Source organism: Lasioglossum baleicum, unplaced genomic scaffold, assembly GCF_051020765.1.
Source record: "Lasioglossum baleicum unplaced genomic scaffold, iyLasBale1 scaffold0021, whole genome shotgun sequence".
NCBI classification, from domain to species: domain Eukaryota; kingdom Metazoa; phylum Arthropoda; class Insecta; order Hymenoptera; family Halictidae; genus Lasioglossum; species Lasioglossum baleicum.
Genome location: NW_027469081.1, coordinates 4710358 through 4731697, shown reverse-complemented (window position 1 = coordinate 4731697; position 21340 = coordinate 4710358). Strand labels below are relative to the sequence as shown.

The 21340-nt window shown below is 37.5% G+C and overlaps 2 protein-coding genes and 1 long non-coding RNA gene across 13 annotated transcripts in view; all 3 read right to left on the bottom strand.

Moving 5' to 3' along the window:
- Calpa (calpain A) overlaps positions 1–7091 on the bottom strand; it is a 32420-nt gene extending 25329 nt beyond the window's left edge. Inside the window, exons 1-2 of one of the 5 annotated variants that reach the window (XM_076444762.1) lie at positions 6840–7091; positions 34–189 (exon numbers count right to left, since the gene is read on the bottom strand). In XM_076444762.1, the coding sequence (XP_076300877.1) occupies positions 34–138 (105 nt within the window). In that variant the 5' untranslated portion in view covers positions 139–189; positions 6840–7091. Of the gene's footprint in view, positions 1–33; positions 809–2663; positions 4234–6839 lie in introns of those variants that run through there. The other 4 variants (XM_076444766.1, XM_076444763.1, XM_076444764.1 and 1 more) reach the window with 4 other exon arrangements.
- LOC143219280 (uncharacterized) lies at positions 2759–11905 on the bottom strand (the record flags this gene model as incomplete). Its single annotated transcript, XR_013011286.1, has 3 exons — positions 10771–11905; positions 9835–9967; positions 2759–2779 (listed from the first exon to the last, which is right to left on the bottom strand). It is a non-coding gene; the product is annotated as an uncharacterized LOC143219280 (long non-coding RNA).
- Positions 11906–12047: 142 nt separating this feature from the next.
- Positions 12048–21340, bottom strand: part of Alk (Anaplastic lymphoma kinase) — a 37179-nt gene continuing 27886 nt past the window's right edge. For 5 of the 7 annotated variants that reach the window (XM_076444749.1, XM_076444748.1, XM_076444746.1 and 2 more), the window contains 6 exons: positions 20434–20726; positions 19123–19348; positions 18936–19052; positions 17350–17571; positions 15078–15563; positions 12048–14147 (listed from right to left, as the gene is read on the bottom strand). In XM_076444749.1, the coding sequence (XP_076300864.1) occupies positions 14100–14147; positions 15078–15563; positions 17350–17571; positions 18936–19052; positions 19123–19348; positions 20434–20726 (1392 nt within the window). In that variant the 3' untranslated portion in view covers positions 12048–14099. Of the gene's footprint in view, positions 14193–15077; positions 15564–17349; positions 17572–18935; positions 19053–19122; positions 19349–20433; positions 20727–21340 lie in introns of all 7 variants that reach the window. The other 2 variants (XM_076444751.1, XM_076444752.1) reach the window with 2 other exon arrangements.

Sequence of the window (21340 nt, the reverse complement as noted above, 5' to 3'; positions counted from 1 at the left end):
TGGGCAAACGTTGATCGTGATAAAAACGCGTACCACTTTGATGTTGAAGAGGGACGGCAGGAACCGTTTGACTTCAACGGCTGCCTTGACAAAGATGTCATCCAGCGGAGCCGAGTTCTCTCCACCGTAGTAGCTCATCTTTCACGTGAACTACGCCTTGACTAAATCGATGGCGATCACAGCTGATCACTGTACACCGAGTCGAAAAGATCCACGCGATTAGAACAATACTGTTTAGGCTTGTTGTCGGCGCACCCGAAAAGATTCGAGGGGCACTCGGTCCCGATACTTTCCACTCTACGCTATTCCACGCCACGGATATAGAACCGTTACATTGACAAAAGTCTGGAGCCGGAGCCACAAGCTGAGCTCATTCTCTCATTACCCTCACCCATGTCACGTTGCACGGCCTGACTAAGCGTACGTCATTATTCTGCAATCTTTTCTTCTCTCCTTGATTTTTCTGTAGCGATTATGCTACATGTTTCTGTAAGCCGCTGCGAATCGATTACATGATATATCAACGTAATTCCGAAGTTTCGCGATACACAATTCTCGTGCACGCGAACCGCCGGCATAAACGCATAAACAGGCATTTCCGTTCGGCTGAACTCGAGCGAAGTCGAGTGTCTTCGGCTTCGCAGAGTATGGCGTAGGATTATCGATGATACTATCGATAGCCATCGATAGTCTTCAGTATCGAATACTATAGATAGCGGATGTGAGTTAGTATTGTTAGTGTTCGTTGTAATCGCTTTGTTTGAAAAATATTGCTAGTTCAAATAAAACTGATAAAATATTAAACTTGAAACAAATTTTTTATTCTATTTAATTCTTATTCTATTTAATTTTAGTTAAATATTGTATTTGGAAAACCCACATATTTCACAAGAGTCTGATAACCTTACATTTTTGGTGACTATAAGTAGTAGTGCAAGTGGAATAAATGTTTGAAGTCTAGTTCGAATATAAATATTTGTGTATGACTACATCTTCTACAGACAGTGAAAGGAATTTCAATATTATTTCCAGAAAATATACAGAATAATGGCTTGTAATATACAAAATCTATTGCACATCATTACTATCGATAGCTGATAGTCGAACTATCGGAAACTATCGATGTTTCTCTATCACTGTCGCAGAGTCTGTTGTTACCTAACTTCTCAGTGTACGCCGTGACGCGGCGCGAGTTTTTGAAACTGGATTCGAGAAGTTATTGGTACAGTTTTATAAATATCGATATAAAGATAAAAAGGCTTCCATATAATTTTTGTTGTACACGTCAACTGTTCAGTAATCTACTAAGTAAACTAACCATTGCCTTCAAGCATATATGAGCTAATTAATAGACGATAATGTTGTCGATAAAGCCAGATACGAAAATATTAAAATATTCGTAGCAAATAAATGCAATATATGGGCGTCACAGACACGTATGTTAATTAAGTCGTAAAAGCATGGGTGAACAGAATTTTTATTCAGATCAAAAATATGAACGTATACAATTATATATAACAATTTAGCTTCCAGATCATTTTGTTTAATTGTGTCGTAGTAGTGACTCAGAGTCACCACTAAAAACTGCTTGTATCATAATTTAATTTAATATATTAATGATTTAACCATATCAATATTTTGTTATCTAATCAATTACTAAACATTTAAGTATTGTACGGGGTGTACAGCAATTTCATATCCATAAAATGACAAAAATCATATCAAGTGGAATTATATTCTAGGGGGAAGAAATGTTTAATATTCAAGTGCAAAGGATTAAATAAATGAGTGTCCCTGAACGTGAAAATTTGTCATTGTAAGATGACGAGCAATTGAATATCGAATGAACAGTTGTTGTCATGTGTTCCCCTATTAAATTCTGATCTAAACATTATGGCGGAAATGATCTTATTACTGTGGAGACCACTTTTGAATAAGTTATTCTTGATTTCTAAGTATTTTTATGAACAGAGAGGAAATGGGAGTGCTCACTACTTCTGTCAGTATAGATAGAGATAGAGCATACCCAGGTTTAGCATGGAACAGAACTTATATCCATATTTAGCATGTTATCCCTGGGTATGCTCTGACTCTGTCTATACTGACAAAAACTCTCGTATCCTCTCTGGTATGAAATGAAAGGCAGTAAATGATTTCAAGGTTCGTATAGTGGTGTTTGTATATTCCGTTTTGTTGTGAAAACGTTTCGGAAGATATGCAGTGGCGTTGCGCGTGGACCAGTCCTAAGAACATGATGTTTTTACAATAATCAGGACAGGACATGATCTGTTTGCTTATACAAAGTATTCTTCTAATAAATTAAAAACGAAATAATGTTGGTTTTTTGAAATATTCTAAACGAGTGCATATTTTCGTACAATACAGAAGTTCCATCAGGGTTATCTTTGTCGCATCAGTGTGCACGCGGCAAACCAGAACAGAACACGCGCACACCATCTGTGAGGTACAACACGATTCAATTCGGGCGCGTAGTTTCAAATTCCAGTAATGTCCTTGCGTCCCAAGCTCCAATTAACGTTATTACGTAATCCATGTAACAGTCGCGCGTTAATTATTGTGTTCCGATTATGAGAAATACGGAGACACCGAGACATCTTCTACGATTAAGAACCATGGCAACAGATCACTCCACCAATACTCACTTGCACTTTCTTCGATTCCTGTCGTATGATTTCAGGTTCAACCACTTCTGCTCTCCATCCGTAAGAAGGGAAGTTGTTCATTTTGATTTAATTACGATCTCGGCGTATCCAGGATTCTGAAATGTCCCGCTGCGTTAGAGCGTAAATAACACAGCGATTGCGCACGAGAGCGCTTGCCGAACAGGTTCGCTGGATTTTCCGTTGTGCAAAAGTTTTTCGTCCAACGCTAATCGCGAACGATAAGAAATGATCCGTTTGATCCGGAGCACCCGGCCACGTTCTTCCAGCGGACCGACACCTGACGCACTGACATGAACTTTCAAAATCCTCCCATTGTTTGAACGCGATACGCTGAATGTACGGTTACTTATTGGTAGCTAGGAAATCCCCTGGCCCCGAGCGACGTCACAAATTGAACTTGTAACGTTGAACCTTCCGGCTCGTTGTGCGGTTGAACGTTCATTAGACAGCGTTAGCGCGGATGACGAACGACTGACTGATTCAGCAGCGTCTACTTTAATGTCTGATAGTTATGTATACATTACGCCGCGCGATACAGTTCACCTGCCATAACTATACTCTTGTTTTTGCGGTTTCGTAACTACCTCAGTCAACGTTGGCGTGTCTAATCGCCAACCAACAACAGAGGACTCTTTTTATTATTACTATAAAATTCACGTTTCAGTTTGTAGTCTCTTCTTTCTAAAAATAACAGAGGCTGCGTAGATGTTGATAGAATACTGAATTTGCTTAGAGCAAGACAATGATCCGAGCATTTACGTATGGAACATTATTGTATATCTTGAACGTTTGTAGCATACTACCGAAATATATCAAAGATTTTTATTATGAAAAAAAATAGCTTTGTTTAACGAACGTTTTTGTACTTCGATAATTAATTTTCATAAATTTCTATACGTTGAACATGAACTTGGAAATTGTTTTTCTGCGTTAATCTAAGCTTTTGAGAAAATTAATACAAGAAAAAGTTCGACTTTCAATTTTAAGATCTAGTCTTATAATGGCATAATTTTGATTAATATCATGAATATTTAAACATGTTTAAGAAAAGTGAGACACCTTTAACACACTCATTTTCTCGAAATATTTCCACTTTGTCTTGAAAATTAAGAATCTAAGGAAACATTAGCGTTGGTCAATTTAAAAAACTTTTGCATTAGTATTTACTATACATATACATATACGTCGAGTCACTTATCTCTGCCTATGTATATACAAGACATCGTTTTCTTAGAAGTGAAGATATTTTTGATAATGATCTACTTTTCTAACTTATCATTGTGTACATCGATGCGTCAGACTTTAATGATCTGCTTTATGATTTTACGGAAATTATAGGATTACAGTAAAACGGGAGTGCCATGGCCGTCTCTAGTATTACAGGCCGGAACATAGTAAATTTCGCAACGCTGTCTCAGTCCTGTTTGAGGTGATTTGAAGTCGTTCGCGTTATAACACGGTCGTCTCTACAGTCCTCGACAAAATAATAAGACACCTAGCATATTTTTTAATTTCTTATATAGAGCTTTTTGGAAAATACTGGATACTATATTATTACCTTGGTTTTGTATCCAGTATTTTAGCTTTTTGGAAAATACTAGATACTATATTACTACTCTGGTTTTGTATCCAGTATTTTAGCTTTTTTGAAAATACTGAATGCAAAACCAGGGTATTGTAGTAAGGTTTTGCCCGACTTTGCGAATGGATACGAAAGTTGAAAGGGATTTTCGAAAAGTGAGAGTACCGTGAGCGAGGATACGATCGAATCGAGAGCGACAGTATGTACGGAGCTTAAAGAGGATAACGGAAAGTGAGCTACATATAAACTGGTCTTAGGCCTCGACTGTAAAATTTGGCCGCCCATATTACAACCTTGGCGTTGACCCGGATACCGATTCCCAGACCATATACGGTTCCCTGAAATTTTCAGTCCACACCATATTTGTACATTTCCCTATTTTGTTTCTCAAACCGTTTAAAAACTGATTTATGACTTCATATTTTCGTACACCATTAACAGATTACATACTAGACTGTGGATCTTTATGCAAAATAAAAATTGTCTGCATCGATTGCAAGAAATAGAAACTAACTTGAATGTTGTTTCTTCTCTAAATGATTTTAATACAGGAGAAATTATATATTGACATCTTCAATTGTTAAAATTTTTCAACAATTTTCAATTTCATCTTCTCAATTTTGCTATAAATGCATAAAGATCCGCAGTCCACAAATTAAGGTTAAACTGGTTCCGTAATGGTTGTTCTGTAGAATACTTTATTTTAATAAATTTTTAATGGTGTTAGCTACATTGGAAAAAATATTTTTGGAAGTTGCGATTGTATTTTATTTTGATATCTCAACAGAGATATTATACAGCGTGTATCTAGCAACTGGAAATTATAGCTCGGTTCTTGTTGATACTTCACGATATATCGACAATGTCATTAAGATATCGTTAAGGCTATAATTAGAAGAGAGACTTGTATTATATATTCCGTTATATATATTCCATGTATTCCGTTGTTTTAATTGTACGTATTTAGAAAATTTGGAATTCAAATTTTTCAAGTTTAGATTCCTGCGACATTTTTCCGTATGTCAAGTTTTATCTGAAGTGTAGCTAATATTTATGACAATTTTTTCGATCTCAAAGAAATCCATGCCACTAGACGCTACATTGACAATTTTTTTTGCGATCGATGTTAGGTATTTTATTCAACATAAAACATAATGCAGAGAATGTGAAAGTAGGGCGAGCTTGATATCGTTTTACTGTTTCTCAGACTATTTATAAAGTATGGATCGTTGAATGGAAAGTATGTATTAATTATATTATAGTTATAACAATTCCATATCTAATTACAAAATAATTTTATGATATTGGAAACTATAAACAAATTCTTATTCTGTAAATTGCACTTTAAAAATCGGGAGTATTAAAGCTGAAAAAATACGCATTGATAAAATACGTCTAGTCTGAAGATGGCGTCTAAAATGAGCGTCATCGTCGGTTGCTAAAAATTGAGTGTGCTTTATTTTAGGTTTGTATAGTGCGCCGTGTATACGGTACCTCGTATTATCTTGAATGTGGCAAAAGAAGAATTTGTCTTCAAGTTTCTGTATTATAAAACTGAATATCAGCTTACGTTGCACTTAATAAATAAACAATATTTAATGAAAGAGGATATGATAATTTAACTCTATCTATTCATACTCTATCATTAACATTTTATTCACTGTATTAAATTGTTTACAGTTCCATTTCTTCGTGCAATGCGTCAAGTGTCTGTACTACCAAATAAATATGTTACCAACGTGTTTGAACAGCTAATTTTAAAGAGTTTTGCTTCACCAAAAAAATGGTTCTATTCAAGTTTCAGTTTATCCAACCGAATCATTATTTATCTTCAAAGAAGTGAAAATAAAACAACGGTAATAAATTAGGAAATATAAATATGCTAAACGAAAATATTTCAGTTAAATTAAAAGATAACTAATAAGATTAATTTTCGTAGTAGATTACATTCACGCCAAATAGAAATTGTCTTATTTCTTTTCTCAATAATAGTAAAAAGCTGGAAACAATGCAACAGTATCTATCAGACTTCATCTGATTCATCATGATTTCAACTGATTTCATTTCATTATTGTGTTTTGTAATTATTCCATATAATTGTGAACTTGTTCATCAAAGTTACATCAGCCGACTCGATTATCAGGTTTGAGTCCAGCTTATGCCGACACCCTTTGTTGCATATATTATTTTGAGGATTATTTCTTTTGACAAGCTTGAAATAACGTACTGTTTAAAATTGCTAACATTTCAAACGAATCGATATTATTATTATTTTCAAAGAACAGTACTGAAAATAACGATGCAAAATAAATTATTCCAGATAGATGTTTCTTATTTTCATTTCAAATAAAAACCCGCAATATTGATCTATACATAGAATAGACATACTATAGCATTTGTTTCAGATGATCTACAACGCGTAACATAGTAATACTTTGACAACAGCTGTGACAGTATGTAGTACAGTAGATAATCGTGCATGTGTATCGATTAGAAGTCGCACCCGCTGTGCTCTGGGTGCGCCAACAGCCTCGCGATGTCAAGGTCACTATGATAAGAAGACGAGTTCTCACCCTGTGTGTTCCTGATCAATCTCTCGTTCAAACAAATCTCCTCATTCAAAGATTATTCAATTGTCATTACTAATGATTTTTTTCTCACATACGAAAGAAATTACGTTTTTTCGTTATTATTTTCGTAGCACATCACTTCATGGACTCGAGAGTCTCCGGTTAAATTACTTCTCGTTTGATTGAAAATTCGTGAGGATCACTCCCGCAGCGTTCTCGTGGAACACGTCTTCGAAGTCGAGAAGCAGACGATACACTAACCGATATGCCCTAAAAGATGAATGTCTGGAACGAATGCATCCCCCCGCTCAATGGCCAACCATGTCCGCGTCGGCGTCTCGCCACTAACCAAATAGGAGTACATAGTATGCGCAGCACACCGTGGATTATACATATGTACGTACTACGTACAATGTACATTATTTACTGTATATTCGCATGGATACAGTAACGTGTAAAGCTTTCCAGATGTTTGGTCTCGGTGCGATGATGGCGGTGGTTGCGATTAATTTTATACCAGACAGGGTGAACGTATCTTGAAGGAGGAAACATCAAAGCACCGTCGCGTCGTAAAGACGACCTTCATTTGACGAGGCCTTTTAGTCAATTAGAATGTGCGGAATGATTTCTTAAGGTTAGACTGCAGATGTTTTTACCAGGATTCGAAGAAACAGGTATTGTGGTGAGATTAAGAGCCAAGAACAGGAGTGGCTCCGGTGCCGGAGCACAGACATTCGTGTAGAATTGCGAATAGCGGGCCAATGATAGTTTATAGTTAAATTGTGCGGCCCGCCGGACGATTTTATATTTCTATTGAAACTTTTGTTTCTCGTTATACAGTTAGGAGCAAAACTGATCACGCACACTTCAACTTGTAAATGCACAAACTGCGCAGTCTATTTATAAGTCATTCGAATATTCATATCACGCGCGAGAGGATGTATCTATTATAGTTTACGCGTACTGTTGAAATAACGTGTTTCCCCATGAGATTTCGTACTCGGAAAAACAGTATATAGTTCCTTTGGTGCTGGGGAAATTTTAGAATTCAAAGGTATCGTGATACTTGGAAGTCGGATCGTGATGACTGGACTATATTTAAATTTGTGAGAGAGGAACTACATACTGATCACGCTTTTCCTCCTAGCGAAACATATATGTATGTGTTCGTCTTGCTTTACCACGAAGTCTATATTTTTTAAATCAGGCCGTGCGTAGATTATGACAAAAATGAGTAAGCACAATTTAAAGCAGTGGACATACTATAAAGATTTTAAGACATCAGTGTATTGGTTTCTACAGATAATTCAAAGAAGGAAGAAATTTATATTTCGCTCCTGTGACTTGCAATCGATGCAAACATTTTTTATTTTGCATAAAAATCGACAGTCTACTTCTAAGTATAGATGTTTAGATTTTAGAAGTATTTTTTGTAAAGTTTCGTTAGTTTTGCATTTAATCGCGTTGTAATGTTTCCGTTACAATAAATATTTCTTATCTCCATATACACATAGTATATGTATTTGTCTTTCATTGTTTTAATTTTGTTAAGAACTATATTTCTTGTTTGATAAATACGTTTATACAGATCGGATCGATAAACTGTCAACGCGATGAACTATTAAGACAAAAATAGTGTAATCGAGGAAGACGTATGTGCCATTTTGTTTCAAATACATTCTGTTGCTACATCTTGTCTAATAGCTCACGTGAGCAGATGTGAGAACGTGCGTTTGCCAGAAGAGAATAATGTGCAGTTTCGCAACTGCCTCAGTAGCGAATTAATGGCATGAAATTTATTTTCAAATTTCAAGATCTTTGATCCCACCGACGTGTTCTCGATTAACTCTCGAAAAATACCTTGGCTATTCTGAAATTGCTTATCAGATGTACTTGTCAGTTCTCAAATATATTTTACAACCACCCATAACGTAATGTCGTACAAATTAGTTAAATAGTGAAAATGACTGTTAAATAATCATTTATGTTTTGTTGTTTACGATCAGATCCTCTTTTACAGTTCAACAAGAGAACACAATAAGTCTTCAGAAATTTAAGATTGTTAGTTTCGAAACGGTCGTACATATAAATTGAACATTTCCAAAAAATGTTGTCCTCCATCCTCAACTTCAATAAAATGGCTAGTTTGTCAACCACGCGTCGTTTATGAAAAGAAAATACAATGAACCCAAGACGTATTTCAACACAATTTCGTAAAAAGACATACTTATTATTAATAACAATTGTTGAATGATATCGGCGCTACGGTTCGATCGTTAAATGCAAAAAAACAAAAATTAACTAAGCAATTTTGCTAATTTTCATATAATCGACGTTTCGGTCACTAATTTGGACCATTTTCAAGATTGAATTGAATTGCGTCTGTAAGAAATTTTATTTATTATCGAAGCGGGTGAATGCAGGGGTAGGTTCAAAACTGCGTTGTATCTCTATTCTAATCACATTTAAATTAAATTTCAATTGAACTATACAATCTATAATACGTCCATCTTAGGACGTAACAGACTGCAGGCAACGGTATAAAAACGGGGGCAATAATAATGAAAAATTGGGTAATAACCTTGACAGTAGTCTGGCTAAAAATATTTCATCCGTTATATGTTGTAGGCAACGTGTGAGGGTCTCGTTTTATGTTAAAAGCTGTATTTGGCGGCGTTCCAAGGAAGAGCTTGGAAAAATTTCCCCCCCTGCTGACATTACTCGACCATCGCAGAGCTGCTCGGTTTCATTCTGTCTCTGCGAAGTTCGCTTCGGCTCTGCTAGATCTCCGGGTCGAATGTATCCAACTAAATGGTCCGTAAAAACAAAAACTCGTTGGAAGCGGCACAGCGCGACGCGGTGCAGCGACAGTAAAGCTTCGGAACGGAAATCTTTGGTGAATCGCCAGAGTTTCTCGCGGGAAGGATTGTTCAGATTTACTGTACCGAGCGTGTGGAATCTGTAGACGATTATTAAGAAACGAATAACGATCACGAACCTTGAAGATGGCGTTGCCTGGATGATAGACGTCACCTGAACCGGAAAGTCCTCCTCGGAGCAGCCGCGAGAGAAGATTGTAGCGACCATGTGTGGACCACGTGTCCCCCGGAGGTTGAAACAGGGCGGGATTCCTACAGATAAATTACATTTTTTCGAGAGCAATGTATGTCGGTCGGTATTATTTTAAATCACGCGAGGTCTGTCGCCGCTCTCGTGTTTCTTGCTGTGATTTTTTTACATAGAGCGTTTCAGAGTCGAGCAGTCTTTCGCTAGCGCGCGGCTCCACGAATAGACATATGAAAAAACATTTTAAGAATTTCGATACGGAAAGATTTTACTAACACTGTGACTGTCACCTTGCTCTTATATGAAGGATAGAATTATTATTCAGGACAAACGGTTTCAGTGTCCTAATGAGTGAACTACAACGAGGGGAATAATGGATATTGTGAACCTGTTTTTGCAATCAGTTTTAATCATTTTAATTGCTGCTGCAGGTAGAGGGAATTCGAATGATTTGTTGTAATGCTAATTAAATTAATGAGAATATTATCATGAAAAGGATACGATTATTCGTTCAAGGATAGAATTATTATTCAGGACAAACGGTTTCAGCGTCCTAATGAGTGAACGATTAACACTTCGCGCCGGGAAACGTTAAACGAGAAAGCAATAATGAGAGGATTAATGGATATTGTGAATCTGTTTCTGCAATCAGTTTTAATCATTTTAATTGCTGCGGCAGGTAGAGGGAATTCGAATGATTTGTTGTAATGCTAGTTAAATTAATGAGAATATTATCATGAAAAGGAGACATTGGACACCTGTGGTCTTCATTCCACATTCCAGTTGTCGCGGTGAGCAGACGAGATTATTACGAGAATGAAGCGAAATAAAGAAATTTTTGGATTTCTGTTCGCAGGTGACAACTTACCCTTTTAAGAATTTGTACGCTTTCGGCTTGTCGGTACCGTCAATGACCGTTTTCACGTAATAGTAGGAGTAATTCGACATCTCCCTAATGAAGATGCTTTGGTAAATATAGTTACGAGCCTGCGGACAACGCTGTAAGCCTCAAGATTCTCGAAAGGGCGGCACAAACGTACTGTTCGCCGCACACTAAACTCGAATTGTCGTCCATACCCCTTCCTCGTTCCAAACGGTGCTCCGTTTTCTCTGCCTGTCGGAAGGTTTCATCGTTTGTGCTTATCTATATATTTTTCGATGCCTGGTATACGCATTGTTCGCAGCCAACAGTTGTGAGGAAAACGAATGGTGCAAGCAGAAGAACAAGAGGGGGAATGTCTAACTGGTATTTGTAAGTGCTATCGTCGAATATAAACAATCTCCTCTAATTCTTCTTCGTAGGACAACCTTCCGAATTAACGTACGACTATTCTGGTGTTTCTCCATTAAGGGTGGCCGTTGTTTTAATTTCTTCCGTTTAATGTGTTTGCTTCCTTGTAAAATGCGATGTACATTTCTTAAATTTGTTTTCACACCTGCTTCTTCGGCTATTTGTCTTGTCGTGTCCTTAAAATTCGACGCGACACGCAAAATTGCACGTTTATCACGTTCGGAAGTAACGCTAGGTCTTCCACTTCCTTCCGTTTCTCCATAAGCACTTGGATTTTTTAACACATTATATATCGCGCACCTACTTCTGTTTAATAATTTCGCAATTTTATTAATATTGTACTTTTCCGTGCGCAACAGAACGAATCGATCGACTTCACTTTTATCTAACTGCTTTCCTCGACCTATTATTTATTTTTCATTGTAATAAATGTACGTATAATGTAAGAATATCACAAGATTCAACGTCTGAATACGTTCGCAGTAGAACACTTAATGGTAGAAGTCACATGATTGGAAAATAAGCGAAATGTCTTATTCTTTTGTCGAAGCAATGTCAGTCCGAGTGCACATATCTTTCTCTAATTTTGCTATGGTATGCGATACAATCCTATGATTTTGCGTGTTTACTTTGGAGATAGTATGTAGTATTCAGGATATAACGGAGTGTACACTTTCCACCGTTAAATACAAGAAATTTAAAAATATGCTAGGTGTGTTATTATTTTGTCGAGGACCTTACCCCCTTAAGCAAACAAGTTGTATCAATCAATAAAGCAATAACGTTATTGTAAATTGCGGAACGTTTTATGGTTGTTGTTGTGAGGATATCGCCGAGGACGATAATGGACGATGTATTTTTCCACAAACATGTCTTTATTACGTTTCACGTACAGATATATGGTGGTTGACTTTCATACGCTGCGCGCACGTAAAGTACGTCGTTGTTGTAAGAAAAATAAAAAAGGGCCAATGCTCTTTTTTTTTTGTCTTTGAAAGCGTGTTCCGTCTGCCCATTGTTTTCCTAGAATTCTTCCGATGGCAATCGTATACAACGAGATCGATGTTAAACACAGACTGTTCCACCATTCATCGTTCTTTCATGTCTACTAACGAGTCAACGAGGTAGGCGAGAATACTCTATTTAAATCTAGTCTTTCATGCATCAACATTCAGGTAGTCAGTTTCATTTCTTTTTTTTTGTTCGCGGTGAGAACAATGACATGAATTCGCCACGCGAGCCGAGATCGATCTTCATCCTTATTAACATTTCTTAGTTTACATACGTCGCCGAGGTTACTTAATGATCGTTGTCCGGTAATAATAATCATAAATGAATCGAGGATGAAGGCGATTCGGATCAAGCCTTTGCCTAGAACTTCTCTCTGATAGATATATACATACACATATGTATATATACATATAATATAAAGGTTTACAGGCTTGTGTAGAAAGAACTCCGCAGACGTGTATTTTTCGTTTCTTTTCATCTTTGGTGTAAATTAAGTCTTGTGTATAGCGTATTGTCTCTCTCTCTCTCTCTCTTTTACACACACATACACGCATTCGCCATTTCTCTCTCTCTCTCTCTCTCTCTCTTGCTGGATTTTCGTCGTAAATATATCATGCATCGAGTAACATCGCTTGGAACAATAAAAAAAAATACTTCATACAATACGGCTCGCGACCCCGACGATTTGACCTGCACATATCACAAACGACAAGAACGACGTGTCTTTATTTCACCATCTGCAGGAGGAACATCGCTAAACTCATAACAGCTATATATAATCTACGTATAGTTTTTCCTTGATAATTTATGTATGCATGTGAGATTGCGATGGAATGTATTCGAAGTTCGGAGTTACGAACTTTGTGCTATATTTTCGCGTCTTAACATTCTATATTCGTTTCGATCTGTCATTTTTTTTTTGTTCTTTATATCAGACGACACCGCGGTATCCTGCAATATACAATATACATAGAGTACGTATTATTTTACGTATGTTCGTGTGTGTGTGTGCGTGTGCGTACGCGCGTGTTTTTCTGTTCGTGTGTGTGTGCTGGTGTTCGTGTGAGCTCACGCACGAGAAAAAAGATTTAGTTGAATTTAATAACGGACGGTTATTGCAATTCCTTATGTCGGCGGGTGGACGCGACACCGAAACTCGTCGGCGCCTAACATCCGCCAGCGACAAAACGATCTATAGTTATTGTTCGCGTAACAAACGCGCATCCGTCCATTTAATAAACGCAATTAAAGTCTTCCCTCTCGTTATGGACACAAACCAATAAGAGACACAAACAGAGTGAAGTGTTTCGAAAACGTGTTCCGACATCGGCTACAAAAATATCGAAATCGAAAATACAGGTTCCCATTGGACAAGATGAGACCGAGTCGAAAAAGCAGGGCTTCTTCCAAGTCAAATATGAGCATAATATCATCAAAAAGAAATATGAGCGTAATGTGATCCGACTCGCTCGATAATCTCGTAACATTCGTTAAAAACATTTCTTAGTCTGCTCGATACGCTTCGTGATGTTCGCTGTGGGAAGTTTGGAATGGGACACCCTGTGTACATGTATATTATATAAAATATATATATATATGTATGTATATATATGTATAATAAGTATACGAATAAATAAAGGTGAAAGTACAAACAAATCGTTGTAATTTATATTGTGGTTTGACACGGTGTCCATTTATAAAAGCGTTTCTTGGGAATGCGTTCGACGCGAATACTCTTCGTCTCGTATCCACATGTGCGACGAGGATTCCGCGAAACGTGTTGCTATTGATACTGTTGTTATCGTAGCGGATCGTTGCAGCGATTTGGTAGCGGTTGCACGCGACGCAATTCGACCACCTGCCGGGGAGTCTCGTCACTCCCCTTTGTACAAATCTCAGCAGGAGCATTCCTCTTCTCTTGGTAGCTGACGAACCATAGGATCCTTCGTGTGAAGAACAGAGAGACGATAGTTCCATCATACATAGAACTGCGATGAAACGAATTCAGGGGTAAGCGTCGCTAGACTCGTTCAAGATAAATAGGACATCGAGTGTCGCGAGAGCGTGGGTTATGTTAATCCTGTGCGTGTTTGATCGTTTCAATGAAATCGAGAGTGCAGGTGTACACATAATCTTATTCGAACATTAACGGAGTATTCTGGTTTTGCATTATCTATTAGGTGGTTTCAAAATTTGTCTACGGCCTCAGAATTTTGCAAGAAATCGATTTTTGTGAACACAACTTATGAAATCATTTTTTCGTTGAAATGATTTGGCAACCCACTAGTTTGAAGGAATATTTGTATTCTCATATATAAAACACATTAGAAATAATCATAATGAAGTAATTGAACGTTTACTTAAAATCAGCGTGAAAAAATCTACGGGAAATGATGTGTCGCATGTTAAAAAAGATATTTTCCGCGCGTGGTATTGGAAAAACCACAATTTTCTTGAAATTGTGCAGGTTTAACGAATTCTTTGAAGGTTAAAAAACGTTCGTACCACAAATCTCCACAATTATCCCATATTCTGCAAAGTTTCAGCTTTCATTAAAAAAAATGTCATCGCTCTATCTCATTTCTATCGAAAGTTCTTTGATTTTGACACAGATTACGTCGGTTTGGCCCATAGTTCGACGTTGCGTACATCGTAGAGGCGCATTTTTACAAAAAACAAATTCTTTCGGAAACGTTGCGTGATAGAGCAATTCTGCTTTCGGATCTGGTTTTAGAATGACGATATAAAAACTATAAAAATCACCCAACAGATATTGCTGAAGAAATTTTGTTTGGTACAGTGTTATCTAAACCGTCGAATGACACAGATACACCAGACAGGAATAAAATGGAAAGAGTATCGTTATAAATTACCTTTTTAATCCCCATATTTCCAGGTGTGCTGGATCGTTGCGCCTGCGACGAGAATGCTATTTCTTCGTATGGTATCTTGCCACGGCATAATGCGCTGGGGTCTAAGCTTAGTGCAGCTTTCAAGGAATTTTTCTTGAACATTCCGTTCACATTGGTGGTGGTGGTTGCAGTTAGGCCAACGTGGCTAGGAGAGCAGGTACGTGTATTCGGTGATGAATTCGTCGTGTCCGGTGTCGTGTCCGGTGGCGTGTCCGAAGAAGCAACGATCAAGGAGTCGGAGTTAGTGTCTGTGGTCGTTACGCTTTCGTTGCCGTTCCTTTTGTCAACATCAGCGATGTCGATCGTACTGCTTCGGCGACTTCCCGTTTCCAATGGACGGTTGTTACCGTTGTCACCACTGTCTAACTTACCGCTATTTTCGATGTCCTTTGAAGTTCGATGTCCACTTTTCTCCTCTCGATTCGAGCTGTCAGCTGTATCTTTGCTCTACAAATATAATCAGCCGTTCTAAACACACGACGTTTTATGCCCTCGCACAGACCTGAACATTTCGACGAACATTGCGCCGTGACAGAAAATGGCGGGCCGGACAGCGCGCCGAACAGCGAACGGAACGGATTTCTGCTATTGCTAGAATTTCTTGCGAACAACTATGGAAGCTGCAACGGCATATATTTATATCCATACGTCTTATTTCAGACGTGTAGTTCAAACGACGCACAGTGGGGTATTTGCACGAAAAAGCTGGCCAAAAGTCGATTTCAAAAATTTTTTGCGCAAGCTTTACAAATTTTCTTGTTCGAGATAGTTGAATGTCTAAGGAACAATGTATCAGCATTCTTTTTTAATTTCAAAATTCATGAAGCTGCATATCTCATCGAGACTTAAGAGATTTTATAGCATATTTTCCGCTCTTAACCATTCTCTGAAACATCGTTCGCTTATTACTGATTAATAAATACTCAAAATCAGAAGGCGTCATCCTTGTGAAATTTTTATAATGTCCACTAACACTTTGAAACTATAATTCATTCACGAAACTGCCAACATTTTCTGTATTTCTTTGTGTATATAAATGTGTTCGCCACCATCTTCTTGATTCTCTTCGGCTATCCTTCGCGGATAACGCACAGTGAATATAAATACATATACGCCGCTGCAGCTTCCATAGTTGTTCGCAAGAAATTCTGGGAATAGCACAAATCCGTTCCGTTCGCCGTTCGGCGCAATGTTCGTCGAAATGTTCGGGAAATGTCTGTACGAGGCAATAGGATCCTCCGACAAAACTTTGTCGGTGTGTTCTATGAGCGAAAGTAAAGAATGGATTGATGATCTGTTAACACACTATCTACCGGCGATTATTCCATAATTCATGAAAGTGTAACAACTATCTCAATTGTGAACGAACAAAACTTAGCTTTAACAACGTAATCTAATGATTCTGTTTGGCATTATTGTGTAAAAGAGGATTCCTAAGCTTCCTTTTGGTACAGCAACTTTTGAAAAGCCTGTCAATAGGCTTCCGGCAGATAAAGAGTGCTAAGAAACCATATAATAATTATTTACATCAGCAAATCCGCACCGATTTTGATCAGCTTGAAGTACGTTGTCAATTTTACTATTTTAACCCTTTGCACTCGGAGCAAGTTTAACTTGAAAATGAAACATTTCTTCCGACCTATACATCCATTCCCTATGATTTTTAAAAGTTGGTATAATACCTCGTACAATACCTAAATGTTAGTGGCGCCTCAGAGTCACCAATCGAGTGCTAAGGGTTAAACATCTTTTATCCATACGCGCTAAAATTGGAAGCCAAGTGATAATGACATGTGTAGACAAAAGTTGTTTCGAATAGTAAACCTGACAGCATAATGCAAGCTTATTAAAATCGGCGAGGATTCACTTACGTAAATAATTACCGTTATATAAAAAAGATTATAATACTTTGTCGATTTCGTATCGACAATACTGAATGAAAACTCAGAAGGAAGTTACACAGCAGTGACAGAATATGCGGGCAAAATTGAACCGAGAAAACATTCCATGTACCGGGTGCTGAAATAAGAAACTGAAACACTGAATTCAGTAAAATGTGTTCACACACTAAAATTTCCCGGAAGCTCAAAATATAACGTAAATCAGTCAAAAGGATGATTGTTTTTATTACAGTTGCGATTTTTTAGAATTTCGTAATGTGTGCAACGTAAGCGAAAGTATAACGAACAAAATTTTGCAGAAGCTTAATCGCTTGTTTATTAGTGAAATGTACCTCTGTATCGTTATTCTCATCACCGAAACCATCGCGACTCGTATTACCGCCATAAGTATGTTCAGAGATATTCGGACGATCAGTCGGTTGTAGAAACATTCTTTTACTCGAATTTTCATTTCTAAAATCCGACGAAACGTTACTAGCAGCAGCTTGAGGCAAACGTTGACTCACTGATCGTGGATCAAAGATTTTAGGTTGCATGTAGCCACATGCATCCAGCTATGAAAATTACAGAAGTTGTTCTATCAAGTAACTACTGCAATAGTCATGACGAAAGAGACACGAAACAATGTCAATATTGCATTGACAAGTAGCTTGCGAATGTTTATATTTCTATCATCTAATTTACAGTCAAATGATCAGGAATCGATCACCTCTAAGGATGGAATCAAGTATGCATGCTTACTTCAAATAACCTGAGGGATCACCAGTTAAAAGGAAATACAACATGTTTGGGACACCCTGTATACAATACAGAGTCTGTCCGGAAAGTAATGCAACCACATTTAAAAAAAAAAATCTATTAAACATAAACACACAAGTATTTAAATTTCTTCAAAGTAGGATACTTGGGCGTCGACACATTTGTTCCAGCGCGATTTCCACGCTTCGTATGCTCCCTGGAAGGCGTTTTTTGGAACCTCTTGTAGTACCCTCGTCACAGCCTCTTTGACTCGTTCCACGCTTTCAAAATGGCATCCTTTTAGCACATTTTTAATTTTTGGAAACAAGAAGAACTCGGCGGGAGACAAGTCAGGACTGTACAGGGGTTGAGGAAGTGTTGTGATCCAAGTACCGTTTACTATTTTCCCTGTGATCTACGGAAAAGTTTTAGTTGGAAGTGCTCAACGAGACTGCGACGAGGGTACTACGAGAGGCTCCAGATAACGCCTTCCAGGGAGCATACGAAGCATGTAAATCGCGCTGGAAAAAATGTGTCGACGCCCAAGGATCCTACTTTGAAGAAATTTAAAGGTTTGTACTCATATGTTCAATAGATTTTAACTTTACTTTCCGGACAGACCCTGTATTTCAATGGTATAAAAATCCCTGATATTGTGTTCGAAAAATGACACTGGAAACTACCCTTTATCAAGTATAAAAATTCTCGTTTACATTGAAACTTTGTCTCAATAATTTTGTTACACATAAAATTATGAACACTATCGTTTTTGTCTATTGATAGTGAAGTAAAGTAAAATTGGTATGTAAAAGGTTGCCACCCCTGGTATATACAAATAAGTAGTATATAAGTATATACATACAAGTATAATAAATAATTGTACATTGTAGTAAAACAAGTCATCCTGAGATATTGAGAATAATGTATGTCGTAATGGTTCGCGTGTTTCATCTTCGTTTCATAATTTAAGCAATTCTTGATCAGCTAATTTTGATCGGTTACTTTAAAAAGAAGTTGGACAGAGCCTACTTATTTAAGTTGCACGTTGGCAAAGATTGATAGTAAATGATATCGTGCAACTGCAAATGGTATTTAATCCCATCCTTAGTAATTTTTGGAAAATAATAAATTCTGATCCCATCCTTAGTAATTTTTGGAAAATGATAGATTCTGTACTCACTTCAGATAGTACGTTGATACATTCCGCTTCCGGGTCCGGCCTCATCATTGTTATTTCATTGTGACAGATTGGTAATATATCAAAGTTAGGCATTGGATGATTTGTTACGTCAGGGTCCTGTTGAAATATGCTTTCTCTGAGATTAACCATTCGAGATTACCTTCAGAATCGGAATATCATTATTTACCTGTAAACAATAACCAATTCTTTCAACAATAGTCGCAAAACTAGGCCTATCCTCTGGCCGTGGATGCCAACATCGTGTCATTATTCCATAAATAGGATCTGGACATCCCGCTGGTTTTTCCAAACGAACACCCGATGTTACCATCGTCATAGTTTCTCTGTTAGTGCATCCTGTATAGGGTATGTATCCGAAAGACATGATTTCCCACAATAAAACACCGAATGCCCTGTGAGAAAAAATTCATCCAGTTCTTATTGGTCAATTACATTGAAATTAAATTAATTCACCCCATAAATAAAACTCTGTACAGGTGTATAGTTAGGTTCTTTAAAAAATGTTAATCTTTAGAGGTTACAGTCGTTTTAGTGACCCCAGTTTTGTAATTTTCAAGACAATGGGTAGAAAGGAATTTCGTGTGTTGATTAAACACTGTTTTTTGATGGGGAAAAATACTGTTGAAGCCAAACAGTGGCTTGATAAGCATTATGGGGACTCTGCACCAGGGAAATCAACTATTATTGACTGGTATGCTGAATTTAAACGCGGTCGTACAAGCACCGATGATGCTGAACGCTCTGGTCGCCCAAAATCGGCAGTTGTTCCGGAAAACATAAAAAATGTCCAGAAAATAGTTTTAAAAGACCGTAAAATGAAGTTGCGTGAGATAGCTGACACCTTGAAGATATCAGAAGGCAGTGTCTTTACAATTTTACATGAAAATTTGGGCATGCGCAAGTTGCTTTCGAAGTGGGTGGCGCGATTGCTCACACCAGACCAGAAACAACAACGCGTCGACGATTCAGAGCGCGATGAAAACAATGGTTAAATTGGACAAATTACGCTTTGAATTGCTTCCCCACCCACCGTACTCTCCAGATTTGGCTCCCGGCGACTACTGGCTTTTTGCAGACATGAAAAAGATGCTCCAGGGAAAGAAATTTGGCTGAAATGAAGAAGTGATTGCCGAAACTGAGGCTTATTTTGAGAGCAAAGACAAATCGTTTTACATAAAGGGCATTGAAAAGTTAGAGGAGCGTTGGAATGAATGCATCACTCTTGAAGGAGAGTATGTTGATGGATAAAGTGGAATTTCTAAAAAAAATTTGTTTTTCTTAATTAGACCGTAGACTTTTTGATTGATGTGTTATGGTGATGACCATGGAGTCTAGTAAAAAATGACGTTGAGAGTATAATACAATAATATAACTTCGGTCTGAGAAGAATGATTAGTGCACAACAGTAAATAAATCAGATATTTGGTCCCATTTAGTTGAAACAGCCTGTTTGATCGAGCGATTAATAAAAACTTACCAAACATCGGTTTTCGTAGTGAATATTCCGTCTAGAAAGCTTTCCGGCGGCATCCATTTGATAGGCAACATAGCCTTGCCCCCTTTTCTATAGTAATCGCTTCTGTAAATATCCTTGGCCATGCCAAAATCTGCGATTTTCACAACTCGACCAATTTCCTTGCAAGTAAGTAAACAATTTCTCGCCGCGATATCACGGTGGATAAAACGGGCTTCTTCCATGTATTTGCAGCCTTTCGCAACATCGTAGCCACACGTTATTAGATCCAGCATCGTCAACGACGTAGACCGATCCTGCCAAAACAGGAATATACGCATGCACCCCATTGATGACGAGCGCCAAAAATTAACAGTTGTCCCTGTTTAAATTATAATTCAGAAGGGTACATAGTTAAACGAAAATAAACGAACTTAAAGTGAAATTAGTCGGTTTAGTAGCACCTACTGTAGAAGACGTTCATTGCAGCGGCGGTCTTGCAACGAGCTTTACAACAATTAGGATAAAGTTTTTTTCTTTTGTTAAAAGATCACCTTATATGGTTCTACGAATAGAAACCATTTTACATTACAAGGATGTTAAACATATATTAAACCAAAATTATATTTTTCGTTACAAAAAGTTTCGGATAGATTTTTCGGGCTGATAAATGTTCAAGTAGTCGGCACACGTTTTCTTTAACGAAATTATAATGAAAATCGGAAAATCTTTTCAAACTAATAATAACAATATACAGAGTGTAAAAGAGAAATGATCCATTACATTTCTTTGAAATGTAACCAGTCAGCCAGGCCTGCCTCGAGCAGATATCGAGCACAGCCTGGCGAGCAGATGGCGGGCATTACAGTCAAACCTGTTTCTGTGCGGTCTTTTCTTATGCGATCTTTTTTGTCGTTGTCGTTATCAAAAA